Source organism: Pieris brassicae, chromosome 3 (assembly GCF_905147105.1).
Source record: "Pieris brassicae chromosome 3, ilPieBrab1.1, whole genome shotgun sequence".
NCBI classification, from domain to species: domain Eukaryota; kingdom Metazoa; phylum Arthropoda; class Insecta; order Lepidoptera; family Pieridae; genus Pieris; species Pieris brassicae.
In genome coordinates, this window is record NC_059667.1 from 2,291,311 (window position 1) to 2,317,051 (window position 25,741).

General features: G+C 34.1%; 1 protein-coding gene across 1 annotated transcript in view; it reads right to left on the reverse strand.

Moving 5' to 3' along the window:
* LOC123707498 (nephrin) overlaps positions 1 to 25,741 on the reverse strand; it is a 354,939-nt gene that overhangs the window by 86,788 nt on the left and 242,410 nt on the right. Inside the window, exons 8-9 of the mRNA XM_045657591.1 lie at positions 8,065 to 8,209; positions 7,439 to 7,569 (exon numbers count right to left, since the gene is read on the reverse strand). Coding sequence (XP_045513547.1) covers positions 7,439 to 7,569; positions 8,065 to 8,209 — 276 coding nt within the window. The remainder of the gene's footprint in view (positions 1 to 7,438; positions 7,570 to 8,064; positions 8,210 to 25,741) is intronic.

Here is a 25,741-nt window from a genome sequence, read left to right on the forward strand (position 1 = left end):
AATAAATCTGGGTAACAAATACCCATTTAAAGTAATTAGGAGATGAATTTCCACGTCTTAGAGAATCCTATACACAGAATTTCCTTGTACCCTTTATTTGGGTTCAAATCTCGCGATCATTAACAGCGTGAGTAGTAATAAACAAATAATACGTGGCATACGAGATATAATTCATTATATAATAACGATAGACTAAGAGCTAGATACAAATATTTTTTTACATTGTTTCATATCGTCTACAAGATACTTTGAGTATTGATTTCATAAAGATATAAAATCAGTACTCATTAAAATCGTTAACTACCTCAAGATAGATAAGTTAGAGTATGATTGAAACATATTTATTATCTTGGAAATTTTACGGCGATTGTAGTAGCATATTAAGTGTGCGGTACTTATGACACTAACGCAAGAAGTGCAATGATGTCTTTATCATCGTATTAGAATGCAATTTAATACAAAAAGGGATTCATTTCTTTATTGTGACAATGTTGACAGGCTCCGTGTTTATCAAATACGTAAAACATTCTTGGTAACGTACATAACCTATTATTTTTTAATCGTTATATATCTTTAAACAAAAAGCAATCTTCACTGTACTTCAAAGCATATGATTCTAAACCTAGGCTTGAACGATGAAAAGATTTTGAGGAAACGCGACGTCCAAAACCCGTTTCCCACGTGACTAATAACTACAATAACGAGGTACAAAACGTGCAGCAGCTCTTAGGCTAGAACGTGTTTTGCGGGTCGGCTCTCAAGGGAGTCGTCGAGCAAAAAGCATTATGTGTGAAGGGGTTAGTTGTTGAAACAAGCCTTATTATAAGATAAGAGTTAATATTGAATGAGAGATGCTCTATAATGTTTCAATTAAGCGAGGGTTGTGGTTGATTTTATTACGTAAAATATATGAATTAATATTAAGACTTGATACTATACTGTCTTCAATTTCTCTGATGTGATCAAAGCGTGGGTGAGGACAAAAACAAAACATTGCGATATCGTGATACCACGGTCATATAAGACGTACTTTGGATTGGATTCCTGTTAAACGATTGTGTGATCGTAATATACTTTAAGTGTCAATTGAAATTTCAACACTTCAAATGCGTCGAGCCGTTAATTGACATATAACTCATGCCAAGATGTATATTGAATTGTTAAAGCAATTTATGTAACAGAACACTCCAGTGATCCATGAAAGTGGGTAGTCTAGGGAAATCTAGACGCACCGCCTCGGGTGACTTCAGACAAACAAATATACAAATGTAATAGCTTCAATACGTAGTACGATAAAAACAGTATTGAATTTTTATCACAATTATTGAACCTTACAAATCATTTATTTAAATTAGGAAGTCCAAAGTATATGCAGGTGAAGAAACTCGAGTACAGATTAACATAAAGGCGCAGACAATATTGACAGTACATGTTATATATCGAAATCGAATGATATACGAAGTTTAACATATCAATTCAACACTAAAATATTATTGTGAGTTTTTGCTTTATATCAGTTGATTCATGTCCTTTGTATTTTAATAAATAAAAATTGCCTTTTGGTATTCATATAGATGCGTTCAGAAATGTATATGCTATAGTATAAGTACAACTTGAGAAGGTGTGCACCGGTTTTGCTATGTATTAAAGTTTGACAAAAATAAGTGATAGTCAAGAAAATTTAATAGTAGGCACCGCTAAGTTTGACACAATTTCCAGTTTTATTTCCCCCAAATGTTTTTACTTCTTCGTATGTGTTAATAAGCCACATTGATTTGAGAGAATATGTATCTACAGCAAAGTTTTAGTTGTTAACTACTGCTTTATCAATCTATTTAAAACTTTATTCGCTCGTTTGTCTCTCGAGAATCCTTGGACCGATTTGCCTGTTTATGATCTTGAAATATTTGTGGAAGTTCAGGGAATATTTAAACGTTGGGAAACATACATTTTAAAAAAAAAATGTCAATTAGTTGGTAAAATGTTGGCCTTCAAAAGCTTGCACGTCATAGCTTTATTATGAGGTATGTTTCAGCACATACGAAATTTAAATGCCGCGGGTCATTTATATAAATAAAATACACTTGATTGAAACATAAGATGCTGACTCACTCTATGACAAAATAATAACATTATTATTTTATAAATAACGTAAAAAACTTCTTCCAAACATATCAAATGTGGAACTTACGTATATAAATACTTGACTATTCTAAATACACGGTTTATCGTTTTCTCAAATGAAAAATGTCCCGACAAACTTGTGTATGAATAAGTGTCGCTCCACGCTGCACTTATAAACAACTTGTTCGCACATTCCCAACATGTCGCACGTTTCTTCAGTATTACTTGAAAACATTTTTCATTAACTTGTCATGTTTTATCACGACAGGAATTTCTTGTATATATTACTAAATAGTTGTAAAAACTCAGATAAGGTATGGCGTGTAAAATGCCAACGCGTCATCTTAATGGCTTAGTTTAGTATTACACTATGCTTTTCATAATAAATTATTTATTTAATCAACAAAGTCAGTTATTTATTGTGGTATATATAAAAGGCTGAAGCAAAAGACTGTTTAAATTAACTGAATAAGAAAAATAAACATTATGAAAAATTTACGAATTACATCATAGTCTAAATAAACTTATAATCTAACTGAACTACCCCATCAAGAAAAGAGCGTACCAATTGTTAAAAGACCGGCAACGCACTCGTAAGCCTTCTTAAATTGTGAGTGACGAGGGCGGTATTAGGTAACACCAGGTGAACTTCCTGCCCGTTTGTTATAAAAATCTTCTGACGTTATTTACATTTAATTTATTATTTTATTATTCTGCAATAAATTTAATAAAAATTGCCAAGAGAGACAATCTATGTAATTTTCCAACTTTTCCAAGTAAGCTCACTTTTGACCCTAATACCGTAACTACATGAGTTTTGTACACAATTCTCATTTATTACATATTAAATTTAATTTTATCAATAAATTTACCAACAATAAGAAAACCGATTTCCTCTAAGATTACAAATTATTTACTAACTACTTTAACGTGAAGGTTTATTTCAGTATGAAAACTGCACATAGTAATAAAATATGCAGTGTTTTTCCATGATTGCCACATATAAATATACGGCAGGAAACGTCCGCTTGAATATCACGATTTATGGCTAAAACTCTATTTCGCGTAAAACGCGTCGCGCATTCACATCATTTGCAGTCAGGCCGCGTACATACTTACTAATGTTGGCTTTTTCGTAAGTAACGGTTGCATTTATAAATATTTAATACGTTAACCCTTGGCCTCACATTTCTATACTTATTCCCCAATATTTTCTAATAGGCAAGTAGATCCTTGCACATACGCCGTCGACTTAGTGGAACTTATGCACGGTTTTCGTACGAGCGAGTGTTGAATGAGCACAAAGACAAAAAGTCTATTAGTATACAATGGTTTGAATCTACGATGTTAGAGATGATACTCGCATACTGTCCGTTAGGGAGCTATTATTGATTATTTTGCTCTATAATATACGTATGCTCACAGCATGTAAATCTTAGACTAGAGTCATGGTATATGAATAGGGTACAAACTATGATTCCCGTGAGTCTAATCATTTTCCTTTTATACGAAAGTCCTACGAACCTAGATTCAATCTTTCAGGTTACGCGCTGAGATGCCGGCATCAGCATTACTTGAAAACCAGTCAAACAATTTGACGTGTCGGGCCTGATAACTGTCTTTAACGCAAAAACATATCCATATTATACCTTTGAAGCATGTAATTATAAAGAAAATTTCGTGTGTTATGTTTTCATTTCAAAAAGGTCTTTCGAAGTATAAAATAATATTAGCGCTAATAACGAAAAATATGGGTCCGCTGGGGCGGAGGGGCGGTACGGCGTCGAGAAAGCTTTTAAGTGACCCTCGCGAGATGACCGCCTCCATTACCGACTATAATTACTCTGCCATTAAATGACGACCTCCTAAATTATTGGGTTCTTATTAATGTTTGTAACCAATTTATTTTAGATACGCATTTAAAAATAATATTCATTCAAATTATAATTAAAACATCATAAAAGCGATAGTTGGTATTTTATTTATAGAACGGTACAAACGTGTAGGTAGTAGGTAGGTCACCTGATGTTAAGTGATACCGCCGCCCATAGACTCTCTCAGTATCAGAGGGCTCGCGAGGGCGTTGCCGGCCTTTAAAGAATTTGTATGCTCTTTTATTGAAGCACCCTAATTCATATCATTTTGTAGCTCTAAAAAATCCGTTCAATGAATAAACTAATAAAGGAAAACTTATACTATTAAATAAATATGTTAAATTTCGGCTTTAATTAAAAGAAAAACTATACTTGAAACATAGTAGGAAGTACCTCAACCTCAAGCCCTTTTTAAATTTACTTGTATGTAAAATCGCAGAAATACAAAAACGGAACAACCGCGTAAAAACCGTTATCGTTATTTAAATATAATAAAAACAACGTACACTACAATGCTACAGCAGTACAAGTGTCAACACACAGACCTTTCCGGTGAACAAACATACGCGGACATTGGTATTTGTTTTCTGTAAAAATCCAACAACGGCGATGTTTTGCAAACGAGAGCAGTAAATTCAGTGCTTTAATTCGAGCGGATCGCGGGGGACGAGGCCATTTTTCAAAAACAATCACATATAAAACAATGAGGCGTGTCGACGCAAGCCGGACAAATGGATGCTTAATCGACAAAAATGTAGAATGATTTCCAATGCAGTACTTATAATAAAGATAATGTTTTTGCGTTGACAGTTTTCTATCCAAAGTTGTAAAGCTGCTTGGAGTCACCGTGTAGGAGGGCCGTTAAAATAATTTTCGAATCTGCATACCTGAGTGCAAGGGGTTTGATTGAAACTCAAAGTTGGATTTTTAAAAAAAATCACCTCCTTCCCGGTAATGTATATACACGGTAATGTAGCATTATTTGTACCTATTTAAAACGATTACCATGTTAGGATTAAAGTCAGAAAGCAAGTGAACAAAAACAAAAAGATCAACAACTAATCGTAAACAGCTAAACAGATACTGAACTGTGATCCTCACAAAACAGATAACAGTCGCAAAAAACAACAACAACAAAGTATACAACGAGGAAGTGCGGTGATGCGCGTCACGATTCGTGTAACAACGAGCGGCTGATTGCCCCTGAAAGGGTGGAAAACAAAAATGAAAAAACAGGCTGAACATTGCTGATTAAAACACGAGCTACTGTACAAAGCGATTATCGGACCGAACACTGCCATCTATTACTTTATTCCCCGTTCTCCCCTCAGACACTGTGCTGAGAGGAGGACGGGGATTGTTGCTAGCATCGATGGATTACTCACTTTGTTATTGTAAATCTTTTGTCCACTATCAAAGCAGAGACGCGAATATCAAAAGACTGTTATTTCAGGTACAAAAGACCTAGATAACGCCTTTAGAAGCTCCAGGCCTTAGTATAAGATTTTATATTACGAATGAAAATAACTCGAACGAGTGACCTTTTTATATGGCATATGATAAAAATCTGTACGTAGCAAAATGGATAACCTGACCGTCGTTTTTAGGTCTCTAGACACATAAATATCTACCTTTATAATTGTGAGTGAAGATAAAATCTGTCTGGAGTCGGTTAAAATATGTAAAGACAAAAAAAATAACAATAAAAAACTGGTGATAATTTCCAATATATTTCTTGATAATATTAAACGTTCTACTATTCAGAGAGAAACAAAATTTCAAACATTTTCCAGACTTCTTGTTATTTATTTTAGCAAGCATGAGACATGTGATACAATTATATTGTAAATATTGTAAAGAATAAATAGGAATTCGATTTGCGAATACTTCGATTTCCAAACTTTATTTTTTAGATGGAATAGATAAAAATCATCCTTTAGTCTAAAAGAGATCATACAATCTGTCTAATTTAAAACAATAGTAAATTAGTACAATAGTAAAGATTTAAACCCAGAACGTTAGAATACAGATGTGCGAAATGGGACATTTTCCACAATATCATTAGGCCGGCCAAACAGTCCCTATCTTGTAATTATAGCAAACATTTTAACAAGAGTTTCGTTTTTCTTTATTAATTTGTTGGTACAATTTGATTATAAGTTGCGACGGTAAATTGTTTAGTGAATTAAGTAATTTTATAAGTTTGTACAATTATGGTTTTGCCTTTGGTTAACATAGCTTTTACACATTGAAAGAAAACAATTTTTTACCGGTTTAAAGCATTATTATAAACTTATAATTATTTACATAATTTTAAATATATTTATAAGCTTATAATAATACAAATAGCTTTAATCCGGGAAAAAATTGTTTTCTTACAATTATGGTTTGTAAATAGGAAGGGTTGAAAATTGGTGGATTCAATAGCCACACTTAGACTCTAGTTGGGTGCGTGGTATGCAAGGTCCTGGCTAATTAAGCCATCCTAGCTCCTTCCAGAAGCACAGAATTCTCCTAGGTACTTTGTAGGCTTCACGGAGCGACCTCACTGCTCCGAGGATTTCTGTAGGTTGGTTAGCCACATTGACGTATTCCACGACTACGAAGTGTTTGTGTACAGGTTGTCTTGTAAATTAAAAAACCGAAATCATGTGATAGGGCATAGTTTTCGAAATTATAGTCATTCAAGAAAGTAGATGAATTTACGCATGTACGAATTATAATGTGGTTGTACCACAAAGAACGGTTCGGTGGCCATCGATACACAATCTTATACTAGAATAATAAGTCCTGAGTACATACCTCGTTACAATATCTTCTTACCAGGACCACACAATATTATCAGCTCGTAAGGATTTGGAGAAATTATATTAGTTTGGGAACAAAGAGAGGTTAGACTGATGCTAATACCTTCTCTCTAATTCTCAAAAACGCACTAAACACTCACTATAAAATTCTAAATAGTGAACGTAACTATTATCAATTATAATTAACTAAAAGTATGTATCAAAATAAAAATGTGTTTAACGTAGCCCGAGTAAATCTCAACAATGACTACACTAACGGTCGGCCGAGAAAAAATATTTGGGATCACCCTCATCAAAATTTATTAAATTAAAATTATGTATTTCGAACAGTGGTATAACATTTACTTAACTAAATGAAGTTAATAAGAATGATTATGAATACACACACATATATAGCAATCCTCAGTTTCAACTTAAACGTATATCGTTGTAGTAGTTTTTTTATAAGAATTACTAAAAACTACATCTTATCTCAAGACATTATATTTGAAGTAATTTATATAATTTACTAGTTAAGTATACAAATGGTTGTGAAATTATTATCAAAACTAATAACACATTTCTCAAAAAAAAACCTAAAAATATTAATATACTAGTCTAATAAGCGAGTTATTACAATATCAAATTACTCACATCGTGTAGCCATGACAGTTTCCGTACCATTGGGTTGGCTCGTACATGACACTCGAAGTACACATCATCACCTTCCTTGATGTCACCTGCAGCCAGCGAGCTGCCTAATCTTAATTTTACCACCGGTGGATCTGAAATAAATCAAAAGGGATATTGTGATTTTTGTTCTACCTTTTGGAGGACACTTAGCGTCACAGGGAGTTTTAAAGAAAATAATTAATAGGTAGGGAACTTGATAGGTTTTTAATTGGAAATGTATGAATTACATTCCTTCGAGCGATAATTAACCAGTACTGGCTTTAACAAAATATTTATATTTACGCGATTCTTCAATTCCAGGAAGGGAGATAAATGCTGCTGGAGTCAATCGATAGGTAGATCACAGAATTATTGTTGACAAAGTGTTCAAAAGGAAAGTAGCGGTCCCTGACAATTTATTATTATGAATATTTTGTTAAATAAATATAATTAATACTATTCAGGGATATTGAGGCATTATTATTATTAATTGTAAAAGTCCAGTAGTGCAACAAAATTTCGTACATTTCCTTCAAAAAATCCCTATAGAAAACAAATTCACTACCCTTCGTCTGTATAATTTGATATTAAAATAAACATTCACTTACATACGACACTTATAGTCCATGTTGTCTCAAGGAAAAGGTTGGTTACGTTTGGATTTTCTGCCCGACAGGTGATTGGCTTTCCATCGTCATCTAGAGTGGGTACGAAACTCATCACACTGATGGTCAAGTTGTCTCGTAACTCCTCCTGAAACAAAAAAAAGATAATGAACATTTTTTTTGAGTTTGGCTAGGACTATCGGGGCCATAAGTATGTCTATAATTTGTTTTTATATAATAAACTATGAACAGTGAGTAACTTTGCGTAATATTATATAGAGATAGCAATTCAAATAATGTATTAAAATTATTAGAATCGACTTCAAGTAACTTTGTCTTTATAACTTTGGAAAAGTAGCCCATATTACGTTTACTCCATACCCTTTAAGTTATTTGTCATCTCTAAAAATACAGTAATATACCCCAGTTCATAGGTAAGTTAATAGTACTATACATAATTCTAATATATAGTACGCCATAAACATAAAATTAGATTAAAAAATATACTGACAAAATATGTTCTAAAACACAATTTCCAATATAAAAAATACCGCACTAGAACAATTCTAAAGAGAAACAAATCGAAAACGTTATGTGGATGCGGCTTCATAATTCTGATTATCAACGCAGCTGTGGCTTCAAAATTAGTGTCACTGAAATATAGCTCTTATTGCGTTGGGTTAGAGTACAGCCACTACACTGCTCTATTGCTGAATGCATTTTGAAATGATTTAACAACACGAGAATTAACAACACAAATGTTTCGGCTTTTGAATTTGTACGTCACTTTGATAAGACTGTAGGCTACATACAATGTACTTTACGATAGATTCCTTTTTTAAACGACCACAAATCCACTAAAACGTATCATGTTATAATCTTTTATACTTTGTAGTTAGATGAGAATGTATTTAGTGTTGTTAAGTTTTTTTCGAAGTCAGTATCAAAAATGTATAACTCCGCGTTAATACATAATGTAGTATGCAAATAAAGTCTGTTCAAGGGTGAAAGCTGCCTTCACTGAGAAAGGTCCCTTACTCCGTACTTCATTCACTCGTGAGCTTCCGTTCCGCCCTTAAGGCATGTGTCCCATTCATGGCCGCTCAAATCGAGGTTCGATTCCGCTGGAGGAGCCCTTGCGCTAGTATTGGCTGAGCTGTAAAGGCCTTTCATGCCAACAGCAAGATTTCATTCATAAATAAATAGTGGACATACATTAGCTAGATGTCTCTATAGTCATATATATATTATATACTAGCTGACCCGGCAAACGTCGTTATGGCATGTATATTATTTCCAGGAAACATATTTTTAGTTCAATAATAATATCATATCCACTATAATAAAAAATAGGGGTTAATCGTAGAGGTGTGACAATTAAGGGTTATATGTATTTGTATATGATGTATCATAAAAAATAAAACAAAAAATGTTGGGGTGGACACTCCTTATCACTTACGGGTTTGAAAGACAGATAGTAGCCGATTCTCAGACTTACTGAATATGCATAAAAATTCATAAGCATCGGTCGAGCCGTTTCGGAGGAGTATGGGAACAAACATTGTGACACGATATATAGAGATATATAGCTCGTATATAATCTTTTCTTGAACAATGTTCTGCGTCGTTTAGTTAAGCCCAGGTGAAGTAAAGGGATGTCATGGCTCGCGTCAGTAATGTAATCATTATTTAAAAAAAAAACAATAAAGTATTAAGATCATTTGAGCTTTACTGGATTACATAAGCATTTTTGTGTTAAAATACACATAGTGACAGATAGGAGGGAAACGAAAGAAAATATGTTAAATGATGGATCCTTTAGAGTTTAATATTAATTTAAGGCGTTCACTTAAAAACAACTGAGACACATAATATTTTACATTGTTTTTGCCGTGACGCATCGCCCAATCAATATAAAATTATTGTACGGATATTTTATGATCCATTCACGAGTATGACATGTTTATGCGTAGCCCGCATTGGCATTGACGTAGGACTAATTGTTTCATTGCTCTCCGGTGTGAATAATATCTAGGATAAGTTTAATCGGTTTGCTGTTATCGGTAATTTTAATGGTTTGGAATGGTCATTTATTTTGTTGAATGTTTTTTACAATTACGAACAGTGCTGAAACGTTAAACGCATACACTATCGCTATATATATAAAAATCTTGTGTCACAATTTTCGTTCCCTCTGAAACGGCTCGACCGATGCTATTCAGTAAGTCTGAGAATCGGCTATCTATCTATCAATCCTTAAGTGATAAGGGGTGTCCACCCCAAATTTTCATTTTTTTTATGATACAGCGTACAAAAATACATACAACCCTTAATTGTCAACCCTCTACGATCAACCCCTATTTTTATTATAGTAGGTAGCTTATTTTTATTGAACTAAAAAAACGTTTCCTGGAAATAATATACATTGCAAAACGACGTTTTCCGGGTCAGTTAGTCCTAGATAACAATACACTGAACGACCCAAGTCAAATTTTGAATAAAATGTCCAAGCCATTTTAAACAATTCTATACAGAAAAATATAGCCTCCAGTATTGCGGCCTAACATCTACGCACACACTTATCTATTTACAAATTGTAATTATCCAAGGTATCAAACCTACCGATTCTGAATAAAACTTTCTCTTCTAAACTAGCTGTCCCCGTGAATTTCCTTCCGACTTGATATGTCTTTTTACTTAACGTACATAGATAGTACAAGTTATGGAACATTTTGCTACGCTACCCGATAGGCACTGTAAACTTTTCCGGAATAAAAAAATAAGTACTAAATAAAACTAAATTTCTCTTATTTTTCTCTCGATATAAACCTTGCTCAGAGTCCAAGGAATAAATTATTTAAAAAAAATTGGAATGTTTCAGCCGAGTTCGAGATTTGCGCTTAGGAACATAGTATGCGATTAATTTTTATTTATATGAATTACTGTAAAACAATATTTTTAAATTACTTGAAAGGACGTTACTGCAGTTATGCTTAAAGACCAGCGATTTCTTCTAGTAGAAAATTTATTTTCTCAATGAATAATATAATCAAGGAAGTTTTAATAAATTAAAAATATATTTTCAAGATATTATTTATACTAGGTATAAGTTCTTTTGTAGGCTTTATAATCTTTGTAAAGATTGCAATACAAAACTAATAACCATAAAGACGATTTATTATGTACGCATTGGGCTAGGACACAAAGAAACGAAAGTCTTAAAGATTCGTATAAATTTTCACTTCCCATGACATAAATATGGTTAACCAATAACCTAAATAAATACCATGTATTATTTCTTCTTTCATCATCAATTAAAATTAGACCCTTTCAAATAACAAAACAATATAAATCTTCTGTGCGTGTTCGAGTACAACCTCCTAAACGACTTTTAGGTATTCAAGTGTTATTCCAAAATTTTTATTAACATGAAGATGATTTTTGTATTTAAGACAGAACGTATGTCGGTCATTACAAGCGTAATATATAGTTGTAAGTATTTATAAAACTGAAATTGAAACTGTTATAAAAAGCTGCATTTTATTTATGTTACCGTTCTAATCATAGAACGGACATTTCTCTTAATAAAGTTTAAGAATTTTAAGGATTGGTAATATAAAATAAACCTGTTTGCCCCGGCCCAGTAAATATGAGTCGAAAATAAACTCGCTACCAGCTACACTTCTTACTAATATAACAAGAAACAATATTAAATTTAAATTTAAAAATACTACATAAATCAAACAATTATAAATTATGCATAACAAAAATTACGCTATATACGTCATTAAAATATATTCGAATATAGGAGCTCACCTGTATGTGAATGAGAATTCCTGACAAGAACAGGTTTTCTTGCAACGGCTATCTATGGCGCGTCAGTGTTTAGATTTGTATATGACGTTTTACGTGCAATTTTAGTGGTTTGATTGTTATAATGTTATAGTTTATATGTCACTGGCCTTAGTATATATGTTAATGATTTAAATATGTTTGACGTCCTGGTGGACAGAAAAACTGTGTACAGTTTGTGTATCCACCGCACCAACTTCCTTTATATTAAGATCATTTATGCAATAAATAAATAATATAATTAATAATTGACAAAAGTCAACAGGTGGCAGTGATGGCATAATTTCTGAACAACTGATTTTTCTCTTGTTTCACTTGAATGTAACACAAATGCCACGCTTGCTTCATTGGGTGGACTCACTAGTCGATGGCCGAGTAACCGTGTTCTAAATAATAATAATGAAAGCCTTTTATTTCAGATTCTTTACAATTATATTTCTATCATCTCGTTCATTCCTAGATACATGGCAATGAGCTCTGCACTGTGCCACTCTCTGCCATGTACCACCTACAGTTTCCTTAATCTGATCTATACACCTTCTAAATTACTCTCATTTGCGTTTATTATATGTATCTCGGGCACGAGTGCTTCAATGAAATTTTGTTTCTTAAATTTTCTGTTTCTCTCACTATGTGCCCCACCCATTTCAACGTAAGTTTATTTATGAGATGAGATATCTCTTGCTAGCTTAGTTAGTCTTCTTAAAAATGTATTATTTTTATATACTTCTTTTGGTGCGTATGAGAAAAATGATGCGCGCAAACCGTCACAAAATACCGACACCCGCACACCGTCACAAAAAGCCGACACCCTGAAGTTAGCATAGTCAACATTTTATTAAAGAAATGTCCATTTCTTTAGTTATATAGAATTTTTTTGCGATATAACCGTAGAAATTATTCTACGGTTGTAGTAAAGTATTAACTTTTTAAAAAAATTATCTTTTTACGCCAAAGAAGTATAACCTCTAACGCGTGTAATTAAGTACACACACATGTTTTTTTTGGCAATAGTTTTACATGTATTTTTTATTGTAATCATTATTCTCGTCCCTATTATACATCGTTCCATCGGTGTCCTAAACAACTTGTTAATAAACAATTACCCGTGATTCAATTATTTATACTCGTACATGACCACGAAGGTCCATGCTTTACCTTAAATGTATATACGTTGTAATAGTGATCAATATCGATTTTTTTATGATAGGGACTCAGTACCATTATTTGTAAATTCAAAAGCTAATTTCAACCTAGTTTGTCGACGACTCAAAAAAAAAAAAGTTCAATTTGCTCAAATCATATTAACAATTCAAATTCAACTGAGAAATAATCAAAATAATTTCGTAGTATGAAGGGTTTTGTAAAAATATATTTTGATTTTAGGTTCAGTGAATATCCAAAAAACAATTAATTGCATCATGCAAAACTAGATATCGGAGTTTCATAATTACGTTCGTTGTTCGTAAACAGCAGTTTTGGTTATAGTTTTACACAAAGGCTTTGTTAGGAGTTCTGTCCTTGTTCGGTTTGCACCTGAATGCAATAAGGATCTGCATAAAACGGTACCGATTTTCATAACGGAATTTCCTAACTTCCATTTGGAAGTATTAAACTTTGTTGCCGTACCAGTTTATGTTATTGTATTCTTGAATACGCATGATATAGTTATTATATATTTGCTTCATAATATTTGTCTGAAGATCATTTCAGTTTATTTCATTATTTTATCAACAGATGGCGTTGTGCATATGATAAACTCGATGGCGAAACGATGCCATATAAGTATGTACTGTTAAGGATTTCATTTATCTGACCTGACCGCGGAGGATATTGATACCGCTTGAAGGTCCAGTTTTCGACCCGAGTACATCTTAAAACAAATGGGCTGGGAACCTCCTGCCGGCAAATCGGCGCGCTCAATGGACTTCGTCCGCAGGTCCCTCGCTGGGCTTCCCTCGGGTTTACCGGGGGTCTCACCCGGTGTGGTCTGACCGCGAGTCCGGCGTGCGCCGCACCCCCCATTACCACCGCCGCGGGGGCTTCCCAGCCCCACTGACAAACATCTACACCAGCGAGTGCTGCGTGAGCGAGGACGCTCCGCAGCACCTACGAGACCTAGTGCCGCTCCAGGCCCAACACAAAGACCGCCCCGTCGTTGAGCGGGGCGCGAACAGATACCCCCCGCAAGCTCTTGGGCGTAACGGGGCTCCCGGCGCCACCCGCGGGTGCAAGCGCGGAAGAAAGCAAAGAGAATTATCTGACCTACCACCGTCTTACGGTGCGCTGTACAGGCACCACGCTACGTGAGAAACGCCACCATAGCGCGAGACTTGCGGATGGAGTCGATCAACGAGTTCGTCGCACGGCTCGCGATGAGGATGTTTGATCGAGCGGACGCCTCTCAACATCCTCACCTCCAAAATATCGCGCCGTGGCACTCCAGGCCGCCCGACCAATACAAGTACCAGCGTGAGCTCTTCTCCGCGGGTCCCGACGACACCAGGGCAGCAAACGCGGCTTCGACCACTGGTCGCCTCGCTGGGCCTCCCCCGGGTCAACCGGGGGTCTCACCCGGCGGTGCTTGACCGCGAGCCGCGCAAGCTGCCCGATACCATCACTCATCATCACGACACCAGGGCCAAGTCGAGGCTACTCCTTGGCCCCCTCCTCATCATCATCACCACCGGACTTGACACTCCGAACATGACCCCATCGGCTGCGCGCAGCGGGTAGAGACTGAGTCTCCCCGCGCGCCTGCAGCCCTCAAGGGCTATATGCCCGCCCCTGTACCGCCCTGTATCAGCAGGGCGCGAACATATACACCACCTGAAGGGGTCATACGCCCCGAACAGGACAAAACACCCCCCTCGCGAGGGAGGGTGCAGCAATAACTACGATTATCTGACCTACCTTTATTCCAGCCGAGCTACGCTTGCCAAAAAATCCCGAACTGAGCTGTAAAGGCCCTTAAGGCCAATAGCCTTGCGGTTAAACATTTAAATATATATATTGAATAATAATGGTTTCAAATTTTTGAAGTAAGTTAATTTATTTGTAAGATTTTGGTTTATAATAAAATAAAAAAAAATGCTTTAGATTAATAATGTATACCATATTTCTTCTCCCGAATATACTTCATTATGTACTTCTTCGTCTGTGTTCACACTCAGCTCCTAATACTGTCGCAACGGCAGCGTGAGTAGGTTACTCGCTACCCACTTCCCTACACACTTCCTTTTTCAACATAACCGACTTTAAATGTAGTAATATATTGCACAAGATTTAAAAATCTCATAACATTATTAAAACAGTACAAAATACAGCATTTACGTTAAGCCTAAGAGGCGACAGAAAGCTTTATTCGCGTAAGCGATTTGTCAAGTGCTATCAATAATGCAGCGATTATCGCGTTATCGCCTGCGTTTATATTGCCTTGACTTATCTTTATACTTTGGGGTACATAAATAGTAGAGCGCTCGCGGCACGCATGAACTTTATGTCACTTCAAATTCTATGGAATTGTTAAAGGCGTTGCCGTACTTATAATAAATAATATGTCGTTGGAAAGTTATTGCTCTATTTTATTTTTAAACTTTATAAGTATAAATCTGAAAAATATAAACGGCGAAACCGATTTTGATGTATTTTTTGCGACTGTTCAAGTGGGTTCGAGAGTGGTTTAGTGGATTTTTTGTTCGTACAACGTCTGTCGATTTCACTAGTAGTATATAAAAATTTAAATTCACGAACGTAGTGAAATCCAAAGCGTTTATTTAATATACCAAATGATTTTTATCATGTGTAACGGTAATATATATGAGTATATTACCTTTCTGTCACACATATATATAATTTCTAAAACTTTATATTGTAAAAAAAACTGAGTGATTCGTGAGCACTAACAGCGCTCTACCACCTCATCGTTACCCTTTTTCATCGCTACAACAATCACGTGTGCACGATAAATCCTAAGTACGAGTGATCATCCCCTCTTTCCCTTTACCCCTATTTCCCCTTATCCCTCAGCCAAACCGCTTTCCAGAGATTGTCACGTACGCCTCTATGGGTGTTATAATTACGGGAATTATTTTGAATTCTCTTTTTCTGTAACCGTTTTCGGGAAGCTTTATTGCAGAAGCTTCACAATTTAATTGAATTATATTTCATGTTCATGAGAAGTTTTTTGTAAATATTTCTGCATTTACATAGACTTCGGTCTCGTATCTGATCAGCCTCTACATATTAATACAATTATTTTTTCACCTGGATAACATATGTTGGTAACAAACATGGTGCTTCAAAAGTGCTGCGGTAGTTAAAATTATCTCACCTAACATTGAATGTCCAGTACGAGATTGAACGTAAAATTATGTCTAGTACAGTGTTTTCCGCCAATACTTGTTTGGATACCAGGATTCAACTTTTTATTCATCGAAGTAAACGCTTTTCTCGTTCATTAGCCTGAAATAACACATTTTTTTCGAAAATCTAACACGATCATACATGTTATGAACCACACTTAAATGCGTCACAATCTTAGATCTTATTCAAATTAATAAGACATACTTGGTTTTAACAAAGTAGCCAATTACGTAAGTAAACGTTTAGGTTGACAGCATCGTAAGTTAATTCAGCCGAGTCGAGTGTCGACTCGGGCTTGAGTGGTGCTTCAATACGTTATACACGTGTCTTGGTGCAGTATCGATTTATAAAGCCTTGACAGATTCTGAGATGACCTGGAATAATATTGGCAGAACATAGACGCGCAAGCACTTGTACACGATGCAATATTAACAATGTAATCGTGGTAGAAATTAACATATGTCATTTCTCTCACAACAGTAACAGTATTTTTGTAAGCAATTTTATTTTAATTGCCACTTGGTCTAATCTGATAATTTCTTTATTAACGTCGTCGTGCTCCATGTGTAGACCCAGTATGCGCTACGTTTAACTCGAGCTACGAACCGCTACGGGTCGCTACACGTATTCTCGTAGTAACTTGTTCAGCTTAGTATTCACGCTACGAAACCAGTGCATTTGATTAAAAAAAGGATAAAAAAGGCTATCATAAAAAGCAACAACACGCTAGGGATGTGGGTAGAGAGCAAATATGCGAGGTGATCGCCTAGCTTATTAACTGTGGCGTTTGGCCGGACGCCAGTGCTACCGAATTATGAAACTGCACAGCATGCGCACAACTCAGCTCTGATTAAGATTTGCATGCGACCCTATTGCCGCATTTTTCTTATAAATTACGCATTAAATTTTTAATATGTAAGACTCTATTTTAGACGGGTAATGTTTTGTTTTGAATGTAAGTATAGTGAAATTTATTTTGTATAACAAAGAGAATATGTATATGTACATTAAAGTGTTGCACTCTTTTAACTACGCTTTGATATATAGATAAATTCCATACTCTTAAACAATTACAATTCAAATTTATGGAGTTAGTTTATGTTATTATATACTTAGTCTACGTTAGTTATTGTTATTTCCCTTTTTTGTGTTATTCTGTTTCATCCTTATGGGTAAAAGCCTCCTCTTGAACTTTCTATTTGGTTCTGTTCCTAGCTTCCACCGTCTATTTCTCCTCAAAAATCTTAACTATGTCGTCAGCCCATTGCTTTTGTGGTCTGCCCACGTTTCTTTTTCCTGAAGCGACTGGTTCGGCGGTCCATCTTTTATCTGTACACCTTGCATTATCCAATTCCACTTCAGCTGTAAGGCGTGGGTTAGCGCGTCGGAGATCTAAATTTTCGCTCTGATGTGGTCACTACGAATGTTGTTATTCAAAAGTTAATAAATAACATGTAATTTGTAACATAGTATTTTGTCTTATGATAAAACCAGGACTTGCAATTGTATTTATTTTAACATTTCCGCATATGTTTTCTTAATTTAAGTTATAAAAGCCTCCCACATGACAGTAACACAACAGGGAACAGGGATGTTTTTATCCCTCAAAGCATAACAAAAATTAGTTAAAAAAGATATTGTATCCGGTCCACTTCCCTATACATAAACCACGTACATCGCTATGTACCGGTATTACATAGTAGAACACGTTTGTAAATATTTGCGCATTAACACCTTTCAAGTCGATATAGCTGTTAAAATGTTGTTGGAACAGTAAGTGCTCCAAAACAAATTTCCAAACATGCTATAACGTTATAGCTTAACTACTAACATTCAGCTATTTCTTCTATACAATATGCCATGGGTTACTACGACAATTCACTTAAAAAAAGCATGGTCACGGGCTGAGAGTGTTTTTAATTTAAATTCAGCATTTGTCTGAAAAACTTAAGACTTACAGTCAAAAAAATATTAATAATTTTAAATCCACTAAGATGTGGTTGTTGACCTAGTGGCTTCCGCTCTCAACTCTGAGGCCGTAGGTTCGATTCCCGGCTGTGCACCGATGGACTTTCTTTCTATGTGCATTTAACATTCGCTCGAACGGTGAAGGAAAACATCGTGAGGAAACCGGAATTAGACCGAAAACGTCGACGGCACTAAAATAATTTATGTGTTTTGATTGCCATTATGCTAAATTTTAATTTATAAATATATTTTATTGTATAAAAATAGGATGGGTATTTATACAAATAAAAATGTTATGTAGAACATTTCAGTGCAATTTGGAATATGTAGAGCATTTATTTATTTTAAGCCTGACTTAGGAAGTAGACTATCTATTTGTTTTTATTTATTTAGATAGCTAATAGCTTAGTTTATATAAGTTAAGTTAAGTAAGTTACAAATGTAAATGTAAAATCAGAAAAAATATCATCAACATACCCTTGTAAATTATCGATGTCCTACTTATCATAAAAAACTGTTTAGTACATTTACCTCAAATAGCTCCAACATATCATTAAACCTCGTATAATATACACATTACACATATAGTTGTTCTTTTATTTATTATTTGGAAGACATTATTGTTTTGTCTTTGGTTAACATAGCTTTTACACATTGAATGAAAACAATTTTTTAATCCGATTTAAGCTATTTGTATTATTACGTGACCACGCACGCTGTAAAGCACGCGAAACGTTGAAAAAAAAAATATAACATTATGTAAATAATTATAAGTTTATAATAATACAAATAGCTTAAATCCGGTTAAAACATTATTGTTACTTAGAATTTAAGTTTCAGTATTTGACCATTAAAATTCGTAAGTCTTTTTTTGAACAAAACATCTGAAGTACAACTGAATTCAAACAAAACCAAATTGTAAGATACTTTTTGCTTGGTCTTATAGCATGCCGCAAAATTGTATTAGGTTCGAATCCAGGTTGATGCAATACAAATATGACCTACATATTGAAGGCCGCAGTGGTAAATAACGCTTAATTACGTGAAGGCTCCATGTCTGTCATTAGAACATGATACGTAACTTTCATATTTTCTCACAGTCCTTCTGTGTGTAGGTCAGATAAGTTCCCCTGCTTCAAATAATTATAATGTTACTGATACTAATAAAAAATTTATTTGCAACTCAAAGGTACTATTTCGTAATTAAAAGGCATTTAATTCCGGCATTTTGTTGTCTAATTAAGCGCATTTAAGGCGATTTATTTCTCTCTAAATTATTTCTCGAGAACATTCTCCGCTTTATGGCTATTCATTAAGCGCTGTCCACAAATAATTTAATAACGTTAACTAAAGATTTAAGAAGAAATCGTGAATTTAGTCTAAACTATGAATTCCTAAACATATTAAAGGCTTTAAAATATATCTAATTTGTAATTTGTTTAATTGACATTGGGGAAAGCAAATTATTTTTACCTTTTTGAATACTAAAAGAATGTTCTGGACTTTCCTTATAATCAATCATATATTAACCAGAAATAGACCCACCCAATAACTACCACCTATTACTATACTCCACTATACTGTATGTCTGAATCTTGAGAAAATACACTAAATAGTTTTGTATGGACAGATTAATGATTGTACTATTCATTAAAGTATTTAGTTACATAATATGTGTCAAAGATAGTCAAAGTAAAAAATCATTTTTTCATATAGGTGTACACATTAGTGTGTACACATAGTGTACAATGTACACTTATGAACGTAAAAAAAGAAATATACAATAATTACTTCTTATTTAACATTAACTGCCAGTTCTCAAATCAAGGGCGTAGAATGGAAGAGAAGAACTAGCAATAATCTCTCCGCCACAATTTTTAATCGCCAAGTGTTTTTGTTTTACACAACGTTTGTAAGGAGCTGCAACCATTATTCCATGTTCCTCATGACATCTTAAGTAATTAATAAATAATAATAAAACAAGAATTGTCCTTTATCAGCAGGTGGCATGGTGAAATAGGAGCACGCACTTACATTCTCGTGGTAATAACACGCAAATACATAGTCATAACATCACCGCATACACGAATTCAAGACCGACCAGTCACCACAAGTAGCACCTGTTCACGAGTATAACGCATGGCCAGCCATCGTCCCCCTGGCCATATTTTAGGGAGAGAGAAAACCCGACGCATGAATTTGTTTAAACATTAAACAAATTAGGCTTAGTATATTACAATTAACTCTGTTTCCAAGTTATATATGATAAGAAAGGGTGAGTAACACAAAGGTTTATATACATAAATTAGTCTTTACATATAGACTTACAAAGGCTAAAGCTAGCTTAGCTCAACAAAGGCTAACCAGCGTAGTATGAACTTCTGGTCCAGGAGTGTGAAGTCCCATTGTTATTGAGCATCGCACAAGTTATGCACGAGGCTTAATAGGGTAACAATATATTAATGTTTCTTGGATTGCAAGTATGTGAATTATTTGTCTTAGCTTTCTTTATATGGCAATAAATTGAAAAATGACGGTTTATAGTTGATCGGTTTTCTCTTTAATCGTCATCTTATGTCTGCGCGTCGTGGTCAGCAACGAAGCATCTGGAGCGAACTATCTGTTTCCACAGATTGGTACAGTGTACAGATTTGAGGACGATAAGTCTTTCACTTGATCGATCCATCTGGTCGGTGAACGGCCACGTGATTCTGTGTTACCAACCACGATCAGTTTCTTCAAGTTCTCATCGCCTCTGCGCATTGTAACTTATTCAACTTACTATAAATATCTGATCTAAATTTTATATTTATTTGGTTGGAAAATGACAGCATATTATTAAGTACAATGTTTAACAACTCTTACGCATATAATATACGCCTACTAGGCTGTTGACCTGTTACTATAGACACATAAAAAGTGCCCAAGCGGGGAAGCAGGGGTCCATACGTTCAAAAGAATGGTGATCCATCCCTTCAAGTACTGGACCCGATCTCCCCTAGCTGTTACTAACAACGGATACGGCTCTGCTGTTACGGCGTCCCACCTAAGGCGATTGTTGGTGGCGCTTTGAGATTTTAGTGGGTATGTACAATTGGGAGTCCCGCATAGCCCCGAAGCAGTAAAAAAAAGACACAAGCCTCACTCAATACTAAAAACTTGTAAATAAACTACGCGCCGTTTTAGTTGCGTTATTTTCAATTGGTATGAAATATAGTTTACGACCTATTTTTATACCTACGAAATGTATGAAGTTTTGTGCTATTATATCCCTGTAGCGAGCGAATAACTGTAAGGTTCTAAATAAAATATATAATTAACAAAAACCATTTTCAAATTTTATGAAGACTTGTTTAAATTCAATATCCGGAACGTCCATGAATAATTGGGAAACATGTCAATAATAGTCACTCAATTTTGTCTATTAATTTATATTTTGAGTGACGTAATCATAGTCACCCTTCAAGTAGACAAGGGCACTGTAGGCTTTAATATTTATGTATCGAATGCTTATCTAGTGACAAGCCAAGACATTTAGTGAATACCTAATGACCACGATATGGGTATATACAAACATATTACAGATATCTATTCACCCCTAATTCATAAGAATTCCCTTAAGACTAAAATAATTTTTTATAGTTAAAATAATGTTTGCTTATTTTTAAATAAAAATCTCCTCAATTATTTCTACTTTATATTCTTAATTATGCTGATGTTAAGTATCTAGATTTAACAGAACTGCAGCTTGATAAGTTGTAGCGTCTAAATAATTCAGAAGTATTAGTGCTCAACTGCACCAAAAATAAGTTATCTAGTATAATGTTATCTTCGAACCTAAAACCCCTAGTTAATAAAAGCAAAATTGTAAGTTCCATTCTGGTTTAGAAGTGGTTATCTGCGTTCCCGTGACAATCCAATTCTTGAAGCTCCTACTCATAAAACTGAATTCTGTCATTCTACCTTTACGGTGGAAAATTTTCCACTTTTTAATCAGACGTGCTGGATCATTAAATTCATTTAAAACTCTTTTTGGGCATTTCCCTTCTACCATATAATTTTCTTATATACATCTATATTAATTCCCTAACCCATAGATATGCTTTTGATTTTTAAGATTTTAGTTTAGTGTTGTATAATTCTAGTGTTACCTATAGTTTTTTTTTTGTTAATATATGTACTTGCACTTTAAACTGCGTAGGACGTTTTTATTTTTCCTTACGTGTCTTTTAATTTATAAGTATTTTTCTAAATTCACTTACAAACACTATGCCGATCTTTCAATTACATACTTTTATATTAAAAGCATTTCATCACTTTAACTGATATTTATAGTTAAAATAAACTGAAAGAATAAGGTGTGTCATAAAGTATATGTAAACAAAATCCATTTAAACTAAAGTAAAGTCAGTGAAGTGTCGCTTCAAAGTTTATTTCTTAAATCCGTTTTCATATTTGCAGTATTTTAAGCTTCGACAACTTTGCGAGTTCATGGGCCACTAAATTTATAAGGTTATCTATATTGAAGTTACTTTGTAGTCATACCAGTGACTCCTTGTAGCTTCCTACATTATTACACATTATTACGTAATACAATGGAATCAAAATACATGACGACATAGTTTCGACCCCAACCTGTGCACCAATTAACTTTTTATCGTGCGTATCTTAAACTCACTTGTACGGTTAAGGATGAGAGAGAAAACCGACACAAACACAGACATAAGGCTGATCACATACTAGTCTATAAAATAAAAATGATTGAAGAACCGGAGGAAAGCGCAGGGCGTATTTACGTTTTAATTTCTTTAGTGTAGAATGTTTAACATAAAACAAAGCGGTGTGCTTGAACCAATGAAATAAGTGTCTACGCGTGTGCCTAAAGATACTGTTTATCAGTGACCATCAAAGGAAATGTCACCATTGTCATATATTTAATACCAAGGTTAGTTCTTTTGGTTTTTAATTAAAGTTTCTAATCCTAAACTAAAGTATCAGGAAGAAATTTCATGAGTGCCCAGTTGCAGTTTGAACCTACGAAATCATAAATTACATCCGGACACATGACTATTTCAACATTTGACTAATACTCTAAGAAACTTAAGTCATGTCATAATACACAAGAAAGCTTTCCCTTTGTTTGCTCTGTAATCCATCGAACCGAAAGCAAAAACCAAGCTTTAAACAGTGAAGGCTTCTTGGCATCTGTTTTTGTGACTTAATAGCGCTTCTAAATCAGGGCGGATACCGTAAACAGCAAAAAACACTAAGCTGGTTACGTAAAAAGTGACGTCAGAGACACTGTGCATGCGAGTGCAAAGACGCCACTCTTGCGAAAGATCGTACTTAGAACGGTTTAATGTGTATTTTTTTCTAATTCTTTAAAAACACTACACCTTTTGAGCGAATTATAAATTATTTGTATTTATTTTAGAAATAATAACAGCCTGTTATAGACGCCCTGGATGCATCGAATCTACGCTCACGCTACGCATTTGCTACACCCATACAATGTTTCATATACTCGTACAAGAAGATGCCATTTGATAAAAAGATGTTAGCATTGTTGTAGTTTTATTAATTATCATAAACGTTGAAAGATTTAGAAAACAGTCAGAATTTTTTTTTTTTGTTACAAAATTGTACTTTCTTTCCACTTTATAATATTAGTACTCATATTCGCTGTGAATAAGTGACGAAAAATAAAATACAATTATTTTCTTCTTTGCAATGCAGTTCTCCTTATAAGTTTAATCTTTGCAATTAAACAACAATTAAAAATCAACACATTTGACAATTAAACGAACAAGCGCCAACAACCATTAAACTCAATTAAAAAACAGGTACTTTTAAAGTACTATGAAAAATTCTATTTAAATTTACATCTGGATAAGGCAGATAAAGTTAAGATCAAAGTTCTCGGAAACGGCTTTATTCAGGAAATGCAGGCACGCGACAAAAAGTTAAATTATTTGATACTAGTTTAATTAAAATGTCGTGCCTCATTGTTTTCCCTTTTCCACTTGGATTAAGACGTACTGCGCAAGTTATTTCCTATGCATATAAGTTTAATCTATGACATTTTTAAACGACTTCAAAAACCCTAATGAGGGAGCAACACTTTGTGTTGTATATATTATAAAATAAATACCCGAAGTGTAATGTTTATTCATACATACATACATAATCTACATCTAATTAAGACATGTTTATCAATGCATTATGATGATCTTTATCCTTGGGATTGATTTGCTCCAGTTCAAACAATTTGTATGACTCAAAACTTAGCGATTAAAAATAGTGGCGGAGAGTTTCTTGCCTGCTCTACGCCCTTGATTGCAAACTGTTAGTTAATGTACATTTAGAATCAATTTAACATATTTTCTGTTGGCGTACATAAGTGTACTTGTTTAACTATATGAATAAAAATATTTTGAGTTTGAACACTTTTTTCATTTCAAAATTAATTCAATTATTATATCCCCGAGAGTCAACGTTATGTAATAAATAATTTTCTTTTCCAATTTTAATTTTTTTCTATATTATTACTTTAAAATTTAGGCTTAGAGCGTTATATTAAATAATTTCGACCGTAATATCAAATAAAGGGGTCGCAGTCGCACAATAAATCCTAAGAATTCCTAAGTACAAACAAGATAGTACAATGTGTCGTCGTGTTTACTACGTTCGTTACATTCTTCATGAACTCGTGATGGTAGTACGTTAAATTCCTTTGTAGAAATAAACGTTTGTCTATGGAAAATATATTGACTGTGCTCTGTTAGCTTTGTTCCTTGTTAAGTATAGTATCGTATTATTGTGAATTTATATTTTATTAAGTTTTTAATATTGCAATACCTATATTATTGAATAGTTATATTTATATCGTTATATAAATATATCGTTTTTTAGACGAAATAATAACTGATTTCAGACTATTCTTCAGCATCCAGCCATTTCAGACTATTCACCTTCATTTCTCTACTATTCATCAGCATCCAGCTATTTCGGAACCGTTTATCCTAAGAAAATTAAACAGAAAATATATATAAACGTATATCGTATAACGTATAAATCCGGCAACTTTTAAAGCTTCCTGGTGTTGTTCAGAAGCTATTCTTATCCACCTTTTGCGAAACAGATGATTGTGTTTTAATAAATTTAGTAAAAACTATATTATTTTTCATATGTCATAAATTGTTTGTGCTTAGAGAAAATTTGGCATAAATAAATATGATAAAAATGTTCAAGTAACTTTGAAGACCTAAAAGACGATAGTTAACCTATAGTTTCTCTCTTTGGACGTCGACTTGTAACTACCAGAGTTGAATTTAGTAGGTATTACCTTATTTCTCTTTGACAAGTAAAGGACGGTGGGTAAGTCCCAGTTGGCGTTCTTAAGAGGTTTAACACTTTAACTGAGCGATGACACTACATAGCTTTAACCCATCAATAATAAACGAAAGTTTATTTTTAAAAAGAAAACATGATATTG